General features: G+C 42.0%; 1 protein-coding gene across 1 annotated transcript in view; it reads right to left on the bottom strand.

The window, feature by feature from the left end:
- LPCAT1 (lysophosphatidylcholine acyltransferase 1) overlaps window positions 1–11,807 on the bottom strand; it is a 69,162-nt gene extending 57,355 nt beyond the window's left edge. Inside the window, exon 1 of the mRNA XM_042464388.1 lies at window positions 11,374–11,807. Coding sequence (XP_042320322.1) covers window positions 11,374–11,574 — 201 coding nt within the window. The 5' untranslated portion in view covers window positions 11,575–11,807. The remainder of the gene's footprint in view (window positions 1–11,373) is intronic.
- Between the last annotated feature and the right edge of the window lie 6,012 nt (window positions 11,808–17,819).

Below are 17,819 nucleotides of genomic sequence, written 5' to 3'. Positions count from 1 at the left end.
GCTTTGTGTTTTAAAAATGAGTGAGGAAGAAAGGAAGAATTGTATCTGAGGCTGAGATGAAACTGAGATGAACACACACACACACAATTAGAGAGAGAGAGAATGACCACCTGATAGTAGCAGCAGCAACAGTAGTAGTAGTAGTTGTTATCAGGGGTAGGGAAAAACAGTTTAAAAAACCCACAACTCCCCCCCCCCCATGTTTTTGTCTAAATCATTTTTTACTGACACTGGATACAGTGAACATCTGCCAATAAACTATTAAAGTTAAAATGTTTAAATTCAGACAATAATTGTTGTTCCAGTAAGAGGCTTGGAAAATAGTAATAATAACCAGACTTTAAAACTAATATGAATAATCAATTTTTTTAAAAAAAGGAGGTTTTCTTTTTTAAAGTCATTTGGTTTAAATTAGCCAACCTTGGTAATGATATTTTTATTTATTCTCTGCTTCGCCTACTAACAATATTAAAACAATTTAAAATATACACTTTAAAATTATTAAAAAGTTTGAACAATGCAGAGCCAGAGTAATGTGGCGGTTTGAGCATTGGACTACAACTCTGGAGAGAAGGGTTGGAATCTCTGCTCAGCCATGGAAACCCACCTGGGCAAGTAACACACTTTCAGCCTCAGAAGAAGGCATACCTGGGAAGACTGAAAGAAGGGCTTCCCCTAAGGATTTCAGGATCCTGCCAGGCTTATATAGGGACTTAAGCCACATGGGGCTTTACAGATCATAACCCGTACTTTGAATTGTAGCTTGAAACAGATCAGCAGCCATTGGAGCTGTTGGAGCTGAGGATGTATGATCCCTGCAACCAGCCCATTAACACTCTGGCTGCAGCTCTTTGTACCAACAAGTTTCCAAGCACTCTTCAAAGGCAACCCTATGCAGATGCTTAACAGTAATCCAAATGGGAAGTAAATAAGGGCTAGTCTACACATAAGTGTATTATGCGAACTGCTGTGGATTTTCACACATTCACATTGATGCTTAATTGTCTTCACTTTCCTGTGCATATTCTCATCTATGCTGAAAATGTGCAGGCATACAAATCCACGCAAAGTAGACGGATGGTCACATGTTTAATACGATTGTGATTTGTATTGTTGTTTTAACTGTTGTTTTAAGTAAATTTATTATTTATAATAATAATAATAAATAACGCACATCCTGATGGATACTCCAGTAAAAACAGTTATTCGTTTTCCTGTGTAGTTTGAGGAGATCCTCCCTCCTGCAAAAAAGCCCACATTCCTTCAAATTGCGTTGGAGGGATTACATTCTATTCAAATAGAATTAGGAGTTTTTAATTGTGTAGACATTTTTCACTGTGACCAGATCAGGCATTTCTGGGAAGGGGTGAAGTTGTTGCACTAGATTTGAGTGTGCAACCCCTGGCTACTGCAGAAACCCAGGCCTCCAGACCCCAGGGCAGAGTTCAAGACACCCAAACTGTGAAAAAGCATCTTTAGCGGGAGTGTAATCACATCCAGTATAAAGTGAATCCCTATTTCATGGTTTGCTTTTTGACAGACCAGGAATTAATTCAATGAAATGTCAGGTCAAAACACAAATTGGGTCCTATCATCATGAAGTACTTGTTGCATTACAAGCAGAGGCTTGTGTTACAACAGTTACAAGAACATTCTACCTGGTTGTTGTTGTTACGGTTCTGTGCCTTCAAGTAGTTCCTGATTTACAGAAATCCTAAGGGGAACCTTGTATTGCTCAAGATCTCCCAGTAGGTTTCCATGGCTGAGTGTGGATTTAAGCCCTGGTCTCCAGTCATAGTCCAACACACAAACCACTGCACCACACAGGTTCTCAAGACATCCTATACAGGAGAAGAAATGCTGATGTGCTAACCTGATTATCTTGAATTACAGTGAAAAGCCCTTGCTGTCATTGATGTGGAATTGCACACTTATTATCTAAATTCTATTTCACTGAACCTTTAGATTTGATTGTAAGAGACTAGTGGTAATTTATCTATTGCTTGCATTGCAAAGGGACAGCAAGAGGATGGCTTCTTTGCCTTAGGTGACAGTTTTCTTAGGTACTGCTTTCAGAAAGCAACAAGGGGCCAATGATGTGAGTAAAATGGAGCTGGAGAAGAGAGGAACTGAAAAGTGTAGATTTCATTAAGAACACTTTCAGTTCATTCAAGCACTGATTCTCCTAACTTTATTTCCCTCCACCATATCACAGTAGGGATTCTCTGACAGCACAAGCACCAATTCCTGGCAAGGCTATCTTCATCATAGCAGGAAGAAGAAAATATGTTACTTAGCTATGATATAAAAAATCATGGTATATCATAATTGTAATTCAGCTGAATAGCACATATAAAGAAAAAAGAGAGAAAGCTATAATGCTGGTATGCCATTTGTAGGATTTCTGGACACACATGGCTAGCCGCTTTTGAAAACAGGAATCTGGATTAGATGGACTCTCATCTGTAGCAGTAGTAAGGTTCTTCTTCTGTGTTTATAGCAGTGGCTAAACTGAAACTATTGTGACCAGGTGGGAGGGTCAGAAATTGGCCATGCTTTGTTCACTGTTTGGTAAAGACCAATAATATAAAGCTCCTGTGAGATCAGAACCAAGTACTGCGATATCTAATTGTGACCCAGTCAAAAGGTTAGGTTCTCAGTGAAGTTAGGGATAGTACTTGGTAAACGGAAAAATAATTCATGCAGTGTTTGTGTGTTAGCGAAGAACAGAAATGGAAGCATTTCAAAGCTAGCTTTGGAGGTATGCAGGTCCCTGGAATGGATATCTAAGAAAAGAATCATTCATTACGTAGAAGATTATTAACAGAATGTACTGCAAGCATGGGTTCATCACATGCTTACTGTGCCAAGGAGAGTCTGATCTCTCGTAAGATGACAGCTGGCTTTCCAGGCAAAAGAAATACCACAAATTAATCAATTTAGGATTCAAATGTTCCAAGGGATATTACTTCCTATACTGGAAAATGAGAGACATGATTTCTAGCATACAAAAGGCAGTAACCAGAATAGCTACAGTCCCTCAGAAGAGTATTCAGCCCCCTCCCCTGACTGGCAGAAGCACTTTGGTCAGCAGTTATAGCTGTGAGTCTTTTCAGGAAAGCCTCTATCAGCTTTGCACATGTGGATCCTTCACTTTTTGCCTATATTTCCTGGCAATGTTGCTCTAGCTCTGTCAGGTTGGATGAGGACCCTTGGTGAACAGCAACTTTCAGCTCCTGGCACAGGTATATTCTAAGTTATTCAAGTTCACACATCCTGGCCAGGTTGATCTCTACAGAGGGAGTATTTAAGTTTATTTTTCTTTTAATTCACAAACATATCTACTTTTGGGTATACCTGCAGGGTTGCACAGGTACATGGATATACCTCAATTATATTTTTGGCTGGCCCCATTTCCTTAGCCAAGGGATGCAAGTGATTAACCATTTGACTGATTAGAGGGGGAGACATTTCTTCAATAGGAAATGTTTCATTTCTTCCTACTAGCCGTACATTCTTCCAGCAACCTCCTCCATCTCCCTGCTTTTGTTTTTTCCAGCAGACAATCAGCATCCTGTGACTAGTGATATAGTGTGGAATTAACCCTCCTTTAAGATTTTCCTGCTCACCTTGGGTTCCCACAAACCATGTCAATAATCTCACTTGCCTCATGGTTCCAGCTTGGCTCTATTTTCTCAGCTCTCATACTTGAGTTTACTAGAGAGCAGTGGTTCCCACACTTTTTTCAGACTACTATCCTGTTTCCTATTGGGCGACAATCCTAGCGCTCCTCAACATCTATTTTTGATATTAGGTCTACTATTTGTGCAGCAGCCAGCCATTGGCATCTACCTCAGCTATGTCCAGCTTGCTGCTGCCTTGTCCTCCTCTTCCTCCTCCATCTCTCATGTGTGTATAAAGAAGGCAGCAGCTTAGGCCTGCTTTGAGAAGTCTCTCACCTATGTCAGCCTTGCAGAAAAGGCCGGTGTGGGAAAGAGACTTCTTGGTCACTGCTCCCTTTGTGCCTGTCTTGGGAGCAGCAACTGAGCAGGAACCAAGAAGCCTTTCACCGGTGCTGGCCTTTGCAGCAAAGGCTGGCACAGGTGAGAGGCTTCTTGGTTGCTGCTTGGATGTTTGGTCACTGCTGCCTTTGCACCTGGTCACCCTGGAAGCAGCAGCTGAGCAGCTGGCTGAGCAGTGACCCAGAAGCCTCTTGCCTGTGTCATCCTTGTGGCAAAGATCAGCACAGGCAAAGGCTTCTCCCAAGGGTGCAAAGGGAGAAGTTTCTCCATGGTGAGGAAGGGCTTTTAATCCTTCTTCCCAAGGACAGAGGGGGGTACAGCTTTTCTCCCCAGCACATAGCTTGAAGTTGCATCCGCCAAACACTGTTTCTTCTGCTATTTTTTCTCTAGGCCTATCTGACAAAAAAAAGCAAAAGTACTAGTACAGCTTCAACCTGCCAGTCAAGTCCCAGCACAGTTCACAAAGCATAAGCAGGTTCCCAAATGTGAAAGCTCCTTTTTGCCACTGTTTCTCCCCATCCTTGCGCCACCATGTGCTCCAACTCTTCATCCCCATCATGGTCATATAGGCTGCTGGTTCCCCTTGTCTTTGTTGTGCACCAATATTTTGACTGAAGGCCCACCCCTGCCGTCTCCTGTCCCCTCACCACTGTGCGGGATTTTTCCACTCCACTCTTCCCAGGGAGATATTTCCACTCATTTTGGGAATCTCTAGTGAAAGTAATCATTAAAATTGGAGACAGGTGAACAATTTAAGGTTTTTTTTAATGAGAACTATACAGCGTAAGAATGCATATTAGCTAATGCATAATAAACTGCCTTTAGCACTCCTAAGTATGCAATATTCCTTAAGAATGCAAGAAACACTTCGTTGGGTCAGATCAAGGTCCAGCTAGCTTCCCTTACTAAAATCTCTCAAACCAGTAATTTCTTAGTTTTCTACTCAGTGATAGGACCTACCTTTGGCCATTCATATTCTAGAAAGTGCATTACAGAAGTGAATTCAGCATGGAAGTAAAACAAACTACACAGGTACAAGCAAGCTAAAGTTAAGCAACTAATTTAGATAAGTACATGCTTAGCTTCTATTACTGAAATAAATGGTACTTTGAGGGTATCTGATTTTTGTTGCATTATGCCAGAAAGCAATAGCAAAATTTGGAAGCTAGTATTAATTACTCTTCCTATCTAGTGAGGATTCATCAGCTGGAAACCAAACAAAAGAAATATGCTAGAGTCTGGATCACAATATGACTATGAACCACAGTGATTAAGCCAGAAAAGCATAATAGACTTTTAAGATGAGTAAGATATGGCAACTGCAGAAAGACACAGCTGTGTGATGTCTAAACATCTGATATATTCTCATTCCATAAAATGAATTAATATGATCAACCCACCTCTAGTGCATACGTACCCTTGCCTGAACACTACTTTATGGCTTCTTTCCTGACTGCTTCCTCACTAACTTTCCTGAAGACCAAAACCCAGTTCCTTTTCAGCTCCTCCCATCTCTCCTGTCTATGTTGGTGTTGTGTACCTTCAAATTGTTTCCCATTTATGGTGACCCCAAGGCAAACCTTATGGTCACCACAGAACAGATCAGGCCTGAGAGCTCCCTGGAAGCCAGATGATTAAACTGAGGCTGTCATACTTTAACCATGTCATGAGAAGACATGACTCGTTAGAAAAGATTATAAACCTAGGAAAAGTGGAAGGAAAGAGAACGAGTGGAAGACCACACGCTAGAAGAATGGACTCCATTAAGAACTCATTGGAGTTCTCTACAAGAACTAAGGAAAGTAGTGGAGGATAGGGAGTCTTGGAGAGGTCTCATCCACAGGGCAGCCATAGTTGAGATCGACTCGAGGGTGGTTATCAACAACAAAAAACAAACGTGTCACGGGAGTTTCTTAACAAGATTCATTCAGAGGACTTTTGCCTTTGTCTTCCTCTTATGCTGAGCAAATGTGACTTGTCCAAGGTCACTCAGTGGGTTTCCATAGCTGAGCAGGGATTTAAACCCTGGTCTGCAGAGTTGTAGTCCAATACTCAAACTGCTACACCATGGTAGATCCTCCTGTCTATAAATTCTCAAATCTACAATACAGTTTGAACGAGTGGAAGATGCACATTGTTGGGGGCATCTACATGAGAACTGGGAGGGAAGCTCCAGGCATCAGGTCTTATAGGCACTAAGGCGGGATACAAACCGCCATATAGTACGTATAGGATACGTACTAGGGTTAGGAAGGGGCAGTGCTTCCGCACCCCCAACCCTAGTATGTATCCTATACGTACAAGATGGCGGCGCCCCTTCTACATGGGCGCCGCCATCTTTACGTACTGGACGCATAGCGTCCAGACGTGTCGTGGCGCCTATGACATCGCGAATGCGCCGGCGGCACTTCGCGACGTCATCAGTGCGCCGCAAGAAGAAGCTCCGAAATGGAGCTTCTTTTTTGCTCCGCGCGGGAGCCGCACGGTTTGGCTGCTGCGGCTCCCACACGAAAGCACCGCAAAGCGGCGGTTTGTATCCCGCCTAAAGCATTTAAACCTGGCTTTCTATTCAGAGCTGTTATTAAAATCTGTATGGCCTAAGAATTTGACACCCCCCTCCTTATGTGAAATTTCCTTAAAATGAAAGTAAAGTATACAGAAAGAGGTAACCTTGATAAGGTATAGATGTTCATAGGTTCAAAAGCAAATGAATATAAATATTAACAGTTGATACAATAGAGTTATTTTAGATAGAAATAGTGCTTCTGAACAATTATGGAAAGGAGGAAGGAAAGAAAGAAAGAAAGAAAGCGACTTTAAACTGGACATAAACAGATTTACAGAATGAATTGTTGTTTTGCTCTTTAATGTTAGGATGTTTATTTCTTTGGAATCATCACAGGAGACCACAAAGAAAATCAATTACTTGCAAAAATAACTTAGAAGCATAATATCTTCTTTTGAAAAAGCTCAATACAAATTCCACTTTTATATCTGATTACATATCTAAATAATCACCATTATTTGGGGTTGGGAAAGAATTAACCTATTATTATATTGACATTGGATTGTTTTATCTTCTGCTGTCTACACTACAGATTCATCTCTTCTCTCTCACTAGATGTAATCATCGTAACTCACAAACATGTGTAATACAAGTATCTCTTTGCAACTTCTTGCTCTCTTTTCCCTATAGTCTAAATGACATGTGCTATTCTGTTGTTTGGGTTTAGGAGATAGTTCCTCAGTGTGAGAGGCTGGAAAAACATATTTTAATGCTAAACACTGTTCGGGGTAGACATAAATTAACTTCACTAATTAAAAATAAATAAAATTGAATGCATTATATTTCTTAAGTTTCTCCTTTTAAAAATAAATTGATTAAAGTGAGCTAAATGTTGCTGTTCTATTAAGAAGAAAAAAGGTCACTTGTTGAACTAATCTTTTGATGTCAAACATGTTTAGAATATATTGCATGATGGTAGGTATATGTCTGTTGTGTGCCTTCAACTAATTTCTGACCATCACAGGGTTTTCTTGGGAGGATTTCTTCAGAGGAGGCTTGCCGTTGCTTTCCTTAGGCAGAGAGTCACCCAGTAGGTCTCCATGGCCAAGCAGATATTAGAACCCTGGTGTCCTAGTCCAATATTCAAACCAGTATACCATCAAACCAGTATACCATGCAGGCTCTCTATACTGTCAGCTGCTACACTGTTATTTCAGATTTGTTAGTGCAATACAATCACTAGGACTAATATGCACCTCTAAGCTTCAAGAGATGCTATCCTTCATATAATTGTGAAAATTATTCACTTTATCTGGAAGATCTTTATATATTTACACCCTTAAATGTGTTATTGTCACTTGAATTTCTGATAGTGGTGATAGAGTGTCAATATGATTGTTATAAAAATTATATTCCTTTTGTGAACGTGTTAGTCTGCAGAATCGGTATGTAGAGAGATCTTGTAGCATCTGAGGAAGTAGACTTTAGTCTACAAAAGCTGATGCTACCAACTTCTTTCTTCCAGTTAATCTCAAAGGTGCTACAAGATCTCTATACATACTAATTTAAACAGAGGTATTACAGAAAACTACCCAGTCAGTACCTATGAGTTCTTGTTTCTGAAAGTTTCTAGTCACTTAGCTGTTTAAACAAAATCACACAAGATACAATAAGCAAATTTTCCTGACATTTATTTATATGGTGCCTTTGGAGTTGGGACAGCGCTGCAGTAAGGCAGTAAACTGATGTAAGAAAGGATCAGAAGTTTAACAGAAGCTACGAAACTGGAAACAAGTGACAGCAACATTGTTCAGCTTCATAGTGGGTGAGTTATCCATTAAATAAGCAGTGTGCCATGTAACATTTTCTAAATCTAGATATATAGGAACAGGATTATATAGAGTAGACTGTCTTAGATAGAGTAAATCCTTTGTTTAGTTGTACATTAACATGCTTTAAGCTGTTTTATTAACCAATCAATATCCATAATTGTTTAGAAACTACATGGTCACAATGGGAAACTTGATTTAAATCACTATGCAAAGAGAATATGTAGCACCTTTAAGACTGAGAGAAAGAAGTTGGTAGCATAAGCTTTCGTAGACTCTTTTCTCTCAGTAAATATCAAAGGGGTATAAGATCACTTTGCATACTGATCCAGGCTAACAGGACTATGTTTCTGAATTCTACTATCTCAATTTAAATCAGTTCTTTTTAATGGCAATTTAAATCAATTCATCTGAGGTCTTTTTTGTACATCACACATTTTGAGAATTCTTATTCTATAGACTGGAGCCAGCATGATGTAGTGGTTTGAGCACTGGACTATGACTCTGGAGACCATGCTTCAATTCCCTGCTCCGCCATGGAAACCCACTGGTTGATTTTGGGAAAGTCACACACTCCCAGCTCCAAAAACCCTGTGATAGGGTTACCCTAAGTTGTAAATGACTTCAAGACACACAGCGACAACACAATGGTGTTTATCAGACGAGCTCTTAAAGAGGTACTATTCCAGTGTGACTCCTCTAGCTGCCTCCTGTTGCATGCTGGGATTGGCAGTTTTAAGGAGGGGTATTTAGAATTCTCAGGCAGAGAAGTTCAGCTCCTTAAAACTGCCAATCCCAGCATGCAACAGGAGGCTGCTAGAGGAGTCACACTGGAATAGTAGCTCTTTAAGAGCATAGTGTGATAAACATCATAGACAACACTGCATGCATAATAAATTAATTGGTGTTTGCTATTATTAAATCCTGGCTAGACAGTTAAGAATGGAACAGAAAGTTGGTTGCTGCCTTCCAACTGTTCTCACTTTCCACTGCAGCATCTCAACTGCATGGTATACAGAAGGAGTACCTCCAACTCTCAAGTCATTTCTAGGGGGTTAAAAAGTTGCAACTGGAGTAGAGAGATGAGAAAACTGTTGCATTCAAGTAAGGTCTACACTTCCCCGATTTCAATATTACAAGCTACACCCAGCTGCTAGCCCCAATCAGAGTAAACACACTGAGTTAATGGGAACTTGGTGTGTCAACATTTATGTTAGTTCCATTGGTTTAGTGGGTCTTCTCTATGTGGAATCAACCATTGGATTTAAGCCTATGGCTCCACATCTGTAACTATGTTTGCAAAAAATATTAAATCACAGTTTAATACTACATGCATGAACTAATGTGAGCCTAAGAAATGCCTTGGGCTTGTATTATTGCCTCTCCTATCCTTTTATCAGCCAATGATAGTATATAATTTCACTTCTGCAGAATCCCAGCTTGGTACTATAGCCAAACTAGAACCTGTGATTTAAAAGAAATTACTTTTAGTTAAACAAGTCCACTGAACATCTGCCCCCCAGATATTTTGAACTTCAACTCCCAGAATCCCTAACTATTCCTCATAACGTTAGCCAGGGATTTTCAGATGATGTCCAAAACATCTGGATGACCAAAGGCTGAACGGTGCTAAGATAAACAACCCAGGAGAGGTTCTCGATAAAGTGAGAAAATTGTACTAAAACATACATTCATGTACTTGGGCATATCACAAAAACTGAAGGAACTACAATAGTCTGAGGTTGGACACATGTAGACAAGACACAACTGAAAGACTGCAATCATATTTTGGGTCCAAATTTCAGCTTACTCTTCAATTATTCTGCTATCATAAATCAGTCATACTGAAAATCAACAGGCCTTAACTTACAGTATGTGTGTACACAGAATATGTATCCAAGTTGCTCATCAACTTACGGTGACCCCCTGAATTTCACTGACAAGGAAATACAGGCAAGGAATACTTCAGAGGTGGTTCACCATTGCCTTCTCCTGAAATAAGTGTTTTGCATGGGATATTCTTTTGTGGCCTCCCATCCAAGTTCTAACCAGGCCTGACTTTGCTTAGCTTCCAGGATCAGACGGGGTCAGGCACCTGTTTGCCTAGGTTTTAGGCAGACTCTAGCCCTTTCTTTGACAAGCGTACAACAGAATGACTAAACCAGATGAAGCTTGGACATGCAGGTCCCAACTAGGCAAAAATGACTCTTCAACACCAAAACCTCCATTGGCATAAAAAGGATGTGAGGGGAGCACCACACTGTAGAAATAATGTGGTTTGACGCCACTTTAACTGCCATGGAACAGAATCCTGGGATTTGTAGTTTTGTGCGGCACCAGCACTTTGCCAGCAAAGGCTAAAGACACTGTAAAATTACTAACCGCCATAAAAGTGGTCGTGAAGAAGCATCAACACACATCTTTTGACTTTATTTTGGTGATGACGCCTTTCCGGTATCGCTTCATTTCCGCAATGGCATGTGATAACCGTTTGCGCAATTACTCGCCATTGTCGCTTTATCTGAATGCGTTAAATGCTCTTTAAATCTCTCTTTAATGCCGGAATTGGCCCCCGTGTGATATACTCCTTCAAGACCGTCGGGACCAGGGTTGGAATCCCGGCTCGGCCATGGAAACCGACTTGACTGGGTCACACTCTCTCAGCCTCAAGGAAAGGCCCAAGGCAAAAAAAAAACCCCTGTCCTGAAGAAACCTTGTTGGAAACCATACTGGAAGGCACACGACACACTCCAGCTCTGGGCCCCAGAACAAACTCCAACTCCCAGAATCCCATAGCCTTGAGGCAGAAAAAGACTTAAAGTGGGTTATTTCTCCAGTGTGGAGGCATCCCCCTCCCAGGCCTTGCAGAGTGGTACAGCCCCCATTGGGCTCCATGGAGGCGAACCCATTGGGGGAGGCCAAAGGGGGGAGTCAGGGAGGGACCATTTCCAGGGGAGGGGGGTCCCTTTCCCTCTTCCCCTCCTTCCTTCCTCCCTTCCCTCCCTTCCACACCCACCTTGGCTTTCTGGAGGGCGCTGAAGCGCAGCTGGTGGACGAAGGGGCTCCGCAGGAGAGGAGGAGGAAGGGTCCTGCATCCCCCCATCTTCATCTTCATCCTCCTCTCCTCCTCTTTCTCTTTCTTCTTTTCCCTCTCCTCCTCCTCCTCGCCTTCCTCCCTCTCGCCCTGGGCGCAGCATCCCCGGCCCTTCAGCCTCATGGAGCTGCTGCTGCTGGTGCTGATGGGAAGGGATGGGGAGAAAGGGGGAAGGAAGGAAGGAAGGAAGGAAGGAAGGAGGAATGGGGGTGCTGGGGGTGGTCCCTCCCCTGGGATGGAGCAGGGAAGAGGGGATTTGGGCGCTGCTGAGGCTTAGGAAACTAGGCCAAGCTGGGCCTCCGCTGCTGGGGAAGGAGGAGGAAGAAGAGGAGGAAGAGGAGGAGAGGCAGGCTCGGCCGCTTGGTCCCCTCTGAGCCGGCAGCAGCAGGAGGAGGAGGAGGAGGAGGATGCGCGCCTCTGTCAGATGCAGCCCCGCCCTCCTGAAGGCGCAGGCGCAGTGGAGGCAGGGATGAGGGGAGGGGGGATGGAGGGAAGGCAGAAGGGATGGAGGAAGAGTGGGCAGAGGGCCTCCCTCCTCCTCCTCCTCTCCAGAAGGGGTTTCCCCAATGCCCTCCCATTTGGAGCAGGGCTGGGTGACCAGAAGGCCCTCCTCCTTTGCCAGGGCCTCTCCACCATTTCAGCCTCCTTGTCCAGGAATGCCCTCCATATAATCTAATAATAATAATAATAATAATAATAATAATAATAAATGATAGAGTTGGAAGAGACCTCAAGGGTCATCCAGTCCAACCCCCTGCCATGCAAGAACACACAGTCAAAGCACAAACCAATGCCAGCCTCCTCTCCTGGAGGGATTCCAAAATGCTCTTCATTTGGAGCATCACCAGAAGGTCTTCCTTTGCCAGAGCATGTCTTCAATTTCATAGCACCCTAAAATGATAGAGTTGGGAGAGACCTCAAGGGTCATCCAGTCCAACCCCCTGCCATGCAGGAAAGTACAATCAAAACACAATCAGTTTCAGCCTCTCCTGGAGGAATTCCACAATGCCCTCCATTTGGTGCAGAACTAAGAAGAGGGAGACCAGAAGGTCCTCCTCTTTTTCCAGGACATGTCCTACATTTCAGGCTCCTGTCCAGGAGGCACAGATCCTCATGCCCTTTCAGCCTGAGGAGAGGCGTCTTGTGAAGGGGGACCATTTCTTGGCACCATGTGCTGCTGCTCTTGGATGGTGGTAGCGGCGGTGGTTGTATGGCTTCAAGTCTTTTCCGACTTATGGTGATCCTAAGGAGATATTATAATGGGATTTCCTTGGCTAGTTTCTCAGAGGGAGTTTGCCATTGCCATCCTCTGAAGCTGAGAGAGTGTGACTTGCCCAAGATCACCCAGTGGGTTTTTATGCTCAAACAAAGATTTGAACCCTGGTCTCCAGAGTCCAGCACTCAAACCATTACACCACACTGGCTCCCAGTTGGTGGAAATAACTGCATTTAGCTCTTTTTGTCCTAACTATTCATGGGGTCACCATAAGTCGGCAGACAACTATGTGCAAACACATAGACACAGACACACTTCCAAGTGAGATCAATTTCATATTGCTTTGAGTACCATGTTAAAAAAATGAGCATGCGTAGCTTACACAAACACATATTCACCAGAGAAACTTGTGGGCATCTCGGCATCTCACAACAATCAATTCAGTTTTAAAAGCAATTTATTATTTTCTTAGTGGTAGGAAGGAAAAACAAAAGCAGCCCTGAAAACCAGTTCCAGGTTATGTGGCAGCAAGGGCAGGCAACTTGCAAACTAGTATCCAAACTGAAACAAAAAGTACCTAAACCAAGATACTTATGATTTTCAAATTAACCAGCATGGTAGTCTTTCAAAAGGGTAATACAGTAATATATTCTTCCCCATTACTGCTGGAGACTTGTCCTGATGTGGTCCTGTGCTTTCCCATGAACAAAATTCATTTTTAAAGACAACTCCCCTATAACTATCTGAGGGGTCTAGTACCACCATCTCTAGACTAGTAGAAATTAGTAGCCTAGTAGTAGTCATGAATTTTAATGAAATTACCTGACACAGCATAGATCTTCCAGGTTTGTATTTTTGCCAGAATTTTATGTACTGGAAACAAGCTCAGTTTAAAATAGAATTGAATTTTCTTACAGGTAGCTCAAAAATTGATTTTACTCATGGTTAACTAAATGCCCAGTTATGCCCAAGGTTACTATTAATGTTTTTGCCAGTTGCTTATGAGCATTCATTTTCATCCTGATTCCATATACTATCCAGTCTTACCCACGTAACAGGAAATTCAGCTTTCTTGTTTTGGCAAAACCTAATCAAGAGTGGTATCGTGAGCTGAGTGTTGGACTACAACTCAATTCCCAGCTTGGTCATGAAACCCACTGGGTGACCTTGGACAAGTCACACTCTCTCAGCCTCTTTGGGTGGCAATGACAAACCCCTCCTTCTGAAGAAACTTGCGAAGAAAATCCTAAGTCAAAAATAAGTTTGAGGGACACAACAGCAGTAGCTCCACAGAATCAATAGGAAAAGAATACTTGTTGAGTTTATTCCTTATTTCGCCTGCATCTGTAGCTGGCACCTTCAGATGCCAGGAATAAGCGTCAGGAATAAGCTCTTCCGGAATAAGCCACATAGCCTGAAAACCCCACAAAAAAGTATGGATGTTGGCTGTGAAAGTATTTTACTTCACCCCATTCGTTCAATAGGTCTACTCCAGTTGAGGCTAACAATTGGACATATGGCAAAAGATATATGTAAAACAGTTATGGAGACATTCAAACCTTTTTACAGTTGATCTTCCAAAATAAAGCCAGGAAATACATGCATATACATACATACAGACATACACATTGTTTCTTTTTGTTGCCTTCAAATTAAGATAGCATTCCAAAGACAAACCTGGTGGATCTAGATTACTTCTGTTTTTGTTAATAAAAGAAATAAACAGAAACCTATCTGTAATAAAGGAATGATCATGGAGTTTGTTTGTGAACCTATTGTGTTAGTTTTTCCATGACAGCAAGAGACAACAACTTCAAGTGGAGCTTTGGTGCGGCTTCCAGATTCTTAGGATGCATGCATCATGTAAACAGTGATCCAAAGCAGCTTTATTTTGGCCTGTCTGCATGGGGCCATAGTATACCATAGAAGAGGTTTTTAGAAGATTTTTAGGCTTCTTTAGGTATTTGGATCCCAAACTGCTTAGGGCTTTAAAGGTAAATACCTGCACCTTGAATTTGGCTCAGAACCAAAAAGCACTCTGCCCAAATTCTCTGGAATCATAGTAGGAGAGTATGATACAGCCAGTCCTCTGTACCCACTGATTCTATATCCATGGATTCCAGCATCCACGGTTTGAAAATATTTTTTAAAATATATAAATTCTAAAGAGCAAACCTCGGTTTTGCCATTTTAAATAAGGGACTCCTTTTTACTACACTGTTGTATTTAATGGGACTTGAGCATCCACCGATTTTGGTATCCACGAAGGGGTCCTGGAACCAAACCCCAAGGGCTCACTGTATCCGTCATCCTACTCTGTATCTCCCTAACCTATATACAGTAGTTCTAATGGTAATTTCCTGTTTTCCTTCATCATGCTCCCGCTTTTAGGAAACATCCCTTCTCTATCAGACAGGAAGTTCCAACTGGAGTAGTTTTAGAAGAATAAAAAATTATGCAGGTGAGGAGCAACAGAGTCCTTCTTGTCACTTCTCTTATTCAGGGGAACAGGTTATTACAGCAGTGTATTCTTATACAATCCTTAGACGTAGCAGTACGTGCATCAGTCAGATCTTAATTATGAAATGTGTTTGTTTAATCAGTCAAGAAGAGAAGATGAGAGTATGCGGTCCTTGATGTTTGAACTTTAAGTGGTTCCTTCCTAAAAGTAAACATATCATTGTAGAAATTGCATACTTCTGAATGTAAGCAGCCTACTTTAGAAAAATAAAGTATCACTTATCTTAGAGAACAGTGGGTGCTAGAAATTATAAATGAGGACACTTGATTCCCCCTCCTCACTTAAGTCTAACAGGAATCCTTGCTTTACGCAGATTGTGTCTCACACAGAAATCCTGATGGGATGCAAAAAAGAAAAGGGCCCCAGCATATTTAATAGCTGTGTGGAAAAGGAATTTTCAGCAGGTGTATTCACAGAAGTAATTCCCATTATATTAGATGGCATTTACTCCCTAATAAATGTGTTTAAGATTAAAGCCTCAAAAATGATTTAACAGCCATTTCTTTGTCCCAAGAGATCACTTGTTGCTAATTTTCTGAGGGGAGACATGATATTTTTTTTAACAGCACTCCTCATTACAAGTCCTAGAATTCTTTGGTAGGAGCCATGACAATTAAGTAAGATTAAAGCAGATATAAATTGGTAGTATAGATAGGCACCATGAGATATATGCAATATTATGAATCTTGTTATTATCTTGCTGTGTATTATGTATGATGTTTTCACCCGGGCAGCCTGTATTGCACCATTTTTTTTCTTAAGGGGTAAATTAAGTTATGGGATGTGGTGGCACAGTGGTTAAGATGCTGACTCTGATGAATGCAAGGCCGGCAGATTGGCAGTTCAAGACCCAAGTGCCGTGTGATGGAGTGAGCTTCTGTCACCAGTCCCAGCTTCTGTCAACCTGGCAGTTTAAAAGTATGTAAAAGTGCAAGTAGATAAATAGGTACCACTTTGGTGGGAAGATAACAGCATTCTGTGTGTCATATCCTTTTGCAAAATTACATTATAGGCATTCCACAAAATCCAATCACTTGGAGCCCTTTCCTTCTATGAAACAAGGGAAAAACCTCCCAGCCTACCCCAGATCACCCTTCTTGTCCACCATTCAATATTCCTCCTAAGGGCCTTCTTTCTCAAAAGGGGAGGCCCATGCATGGTAGGTTTTGGGGTCTGAAAATTTCCCTAAACTAATGGTAATCTTGAAATTGCTCAGACTCAACATAATGGCCCCTGGAGGCTTGAGGAGGACTTACAATCTCCATGATGGATGATTCTGTGATGAGCCTTACCCCCAAGTCCTCCTGATGTAAGAAGCTGACAAACTGCCATGGGCCAGGGTAGAGGTTGTCCCTTTGCAGCTCCTTTATGAGAACAGCCATCATCTTTAGAGCATCAGCTGCCTTCACATCAGTAACCAAAGCATCTTCACGATCTTCAACACTATCCTGGGAAAGGGCTAAAGCATGTAGGCCTTAAGATAGGCTGTGAAGGAAGTGGAGGACATGGGGGATGCTCCCCTGGATATATTCAAGCTCACAGCCAGAATCACTACCTCCTGCATGGTAACCAGGAATGGCAAGGCCATAGGTCCCCCCACCCTGCCCAAATCCAGCATCATTCTCATTAGGAGACAATTTTGGGGGGACTTGCTGCACAAGGTCCATTCAAAACTCAAGATAAGAAAAACATGATGCCATTCTGATCCAGTCAACCTTCCAAGCACATGTTTTTTTTCCAGGGATACAAATCCACTGATTTATCTTCCTGTAGAACATTCAGCCACTCCTCGAGGGACAATGAAACAAGATATAATTTGATTCCCAATCCCAATCCCAAACTGAAGCTTTTATCTGATGGCAACAAGGAGGGAAAAAGTCAAATTCAGCATGATTGACTAGAAGAGAGGGTATGCATAGGAGGGTGGCATGCTGAGCCACTTCTCCAGTATTTGAAGACACTCTTCATTATTTCCTGATCACCAAAGCTTTGGAAACATTTCTTCCTGATCACTGAAGGCATTTGGTGCTACACCTTAAAGTGATTTTAGACACTATTACAGACATGTTGACATGTGCCCCCATCATGCCAGCACCCGTCTGTTAAATTGGGGATCCTGCCAACTGTACACCTGTTAAAACTACCTGAGGATAATAATCTCCACCCATTTCAGACTTCTGCAAAAAAAATTTTTTTGGATCTCTGGATGGAGAACATAAGCAATTAGAATCTGAAGATAATAGTCCCATGCATGGTAGGCTGCTTCCTCAAGTGCACTCAGCAAACACAACTGATGTGACTAATTTGTGCCCAGCTAGTGTTATTCTAACCAATAATGTGAACCCAAAAATTCAATTGGGAATCCTCTTGCAGGGCTTTCATATCCAAAAACAGCCAGAACATTTTCTGGCCTGACCTGAATTCAGGTCCAGAGGTGCAATCCAATAGGACCATAAATTTATTACAACTGTTGAATTGTTTGGTTGGCTATTTAGTGTTTTATCCCTCTGATAAGGGACTGATCTATTAATTAGCCTTGAGTGAATTAGACAAAGTTATCTGTCAACAACACCTTTGCATAGTTGCACGCACTTGCCTGCTCAAGGAACCAACAGCTGCAGCAATGAAGGA

The sequence above is a fragment of the Sceloporus undulatus genome, chromosome 4 (genome assembly GCF_019175285.1).
Source record: "Sceloporus undulatus isolate JIND9_A2432 ecotype Alabama chromosome 4, SceUnd_v1.1, whole genome shotgun sequence".
Taxonomy (NCBI): Eukaryota; Metazoa; Chordata; class Lepidosauria; order Squamata; family Phrynosomatidae; genus Sceloporus; species Sceloporus undulatus.
Note: the sequence above shows the minus strand (reverse complement) of the source record. Positions and strands in the feature narration are given on the sequence as shown.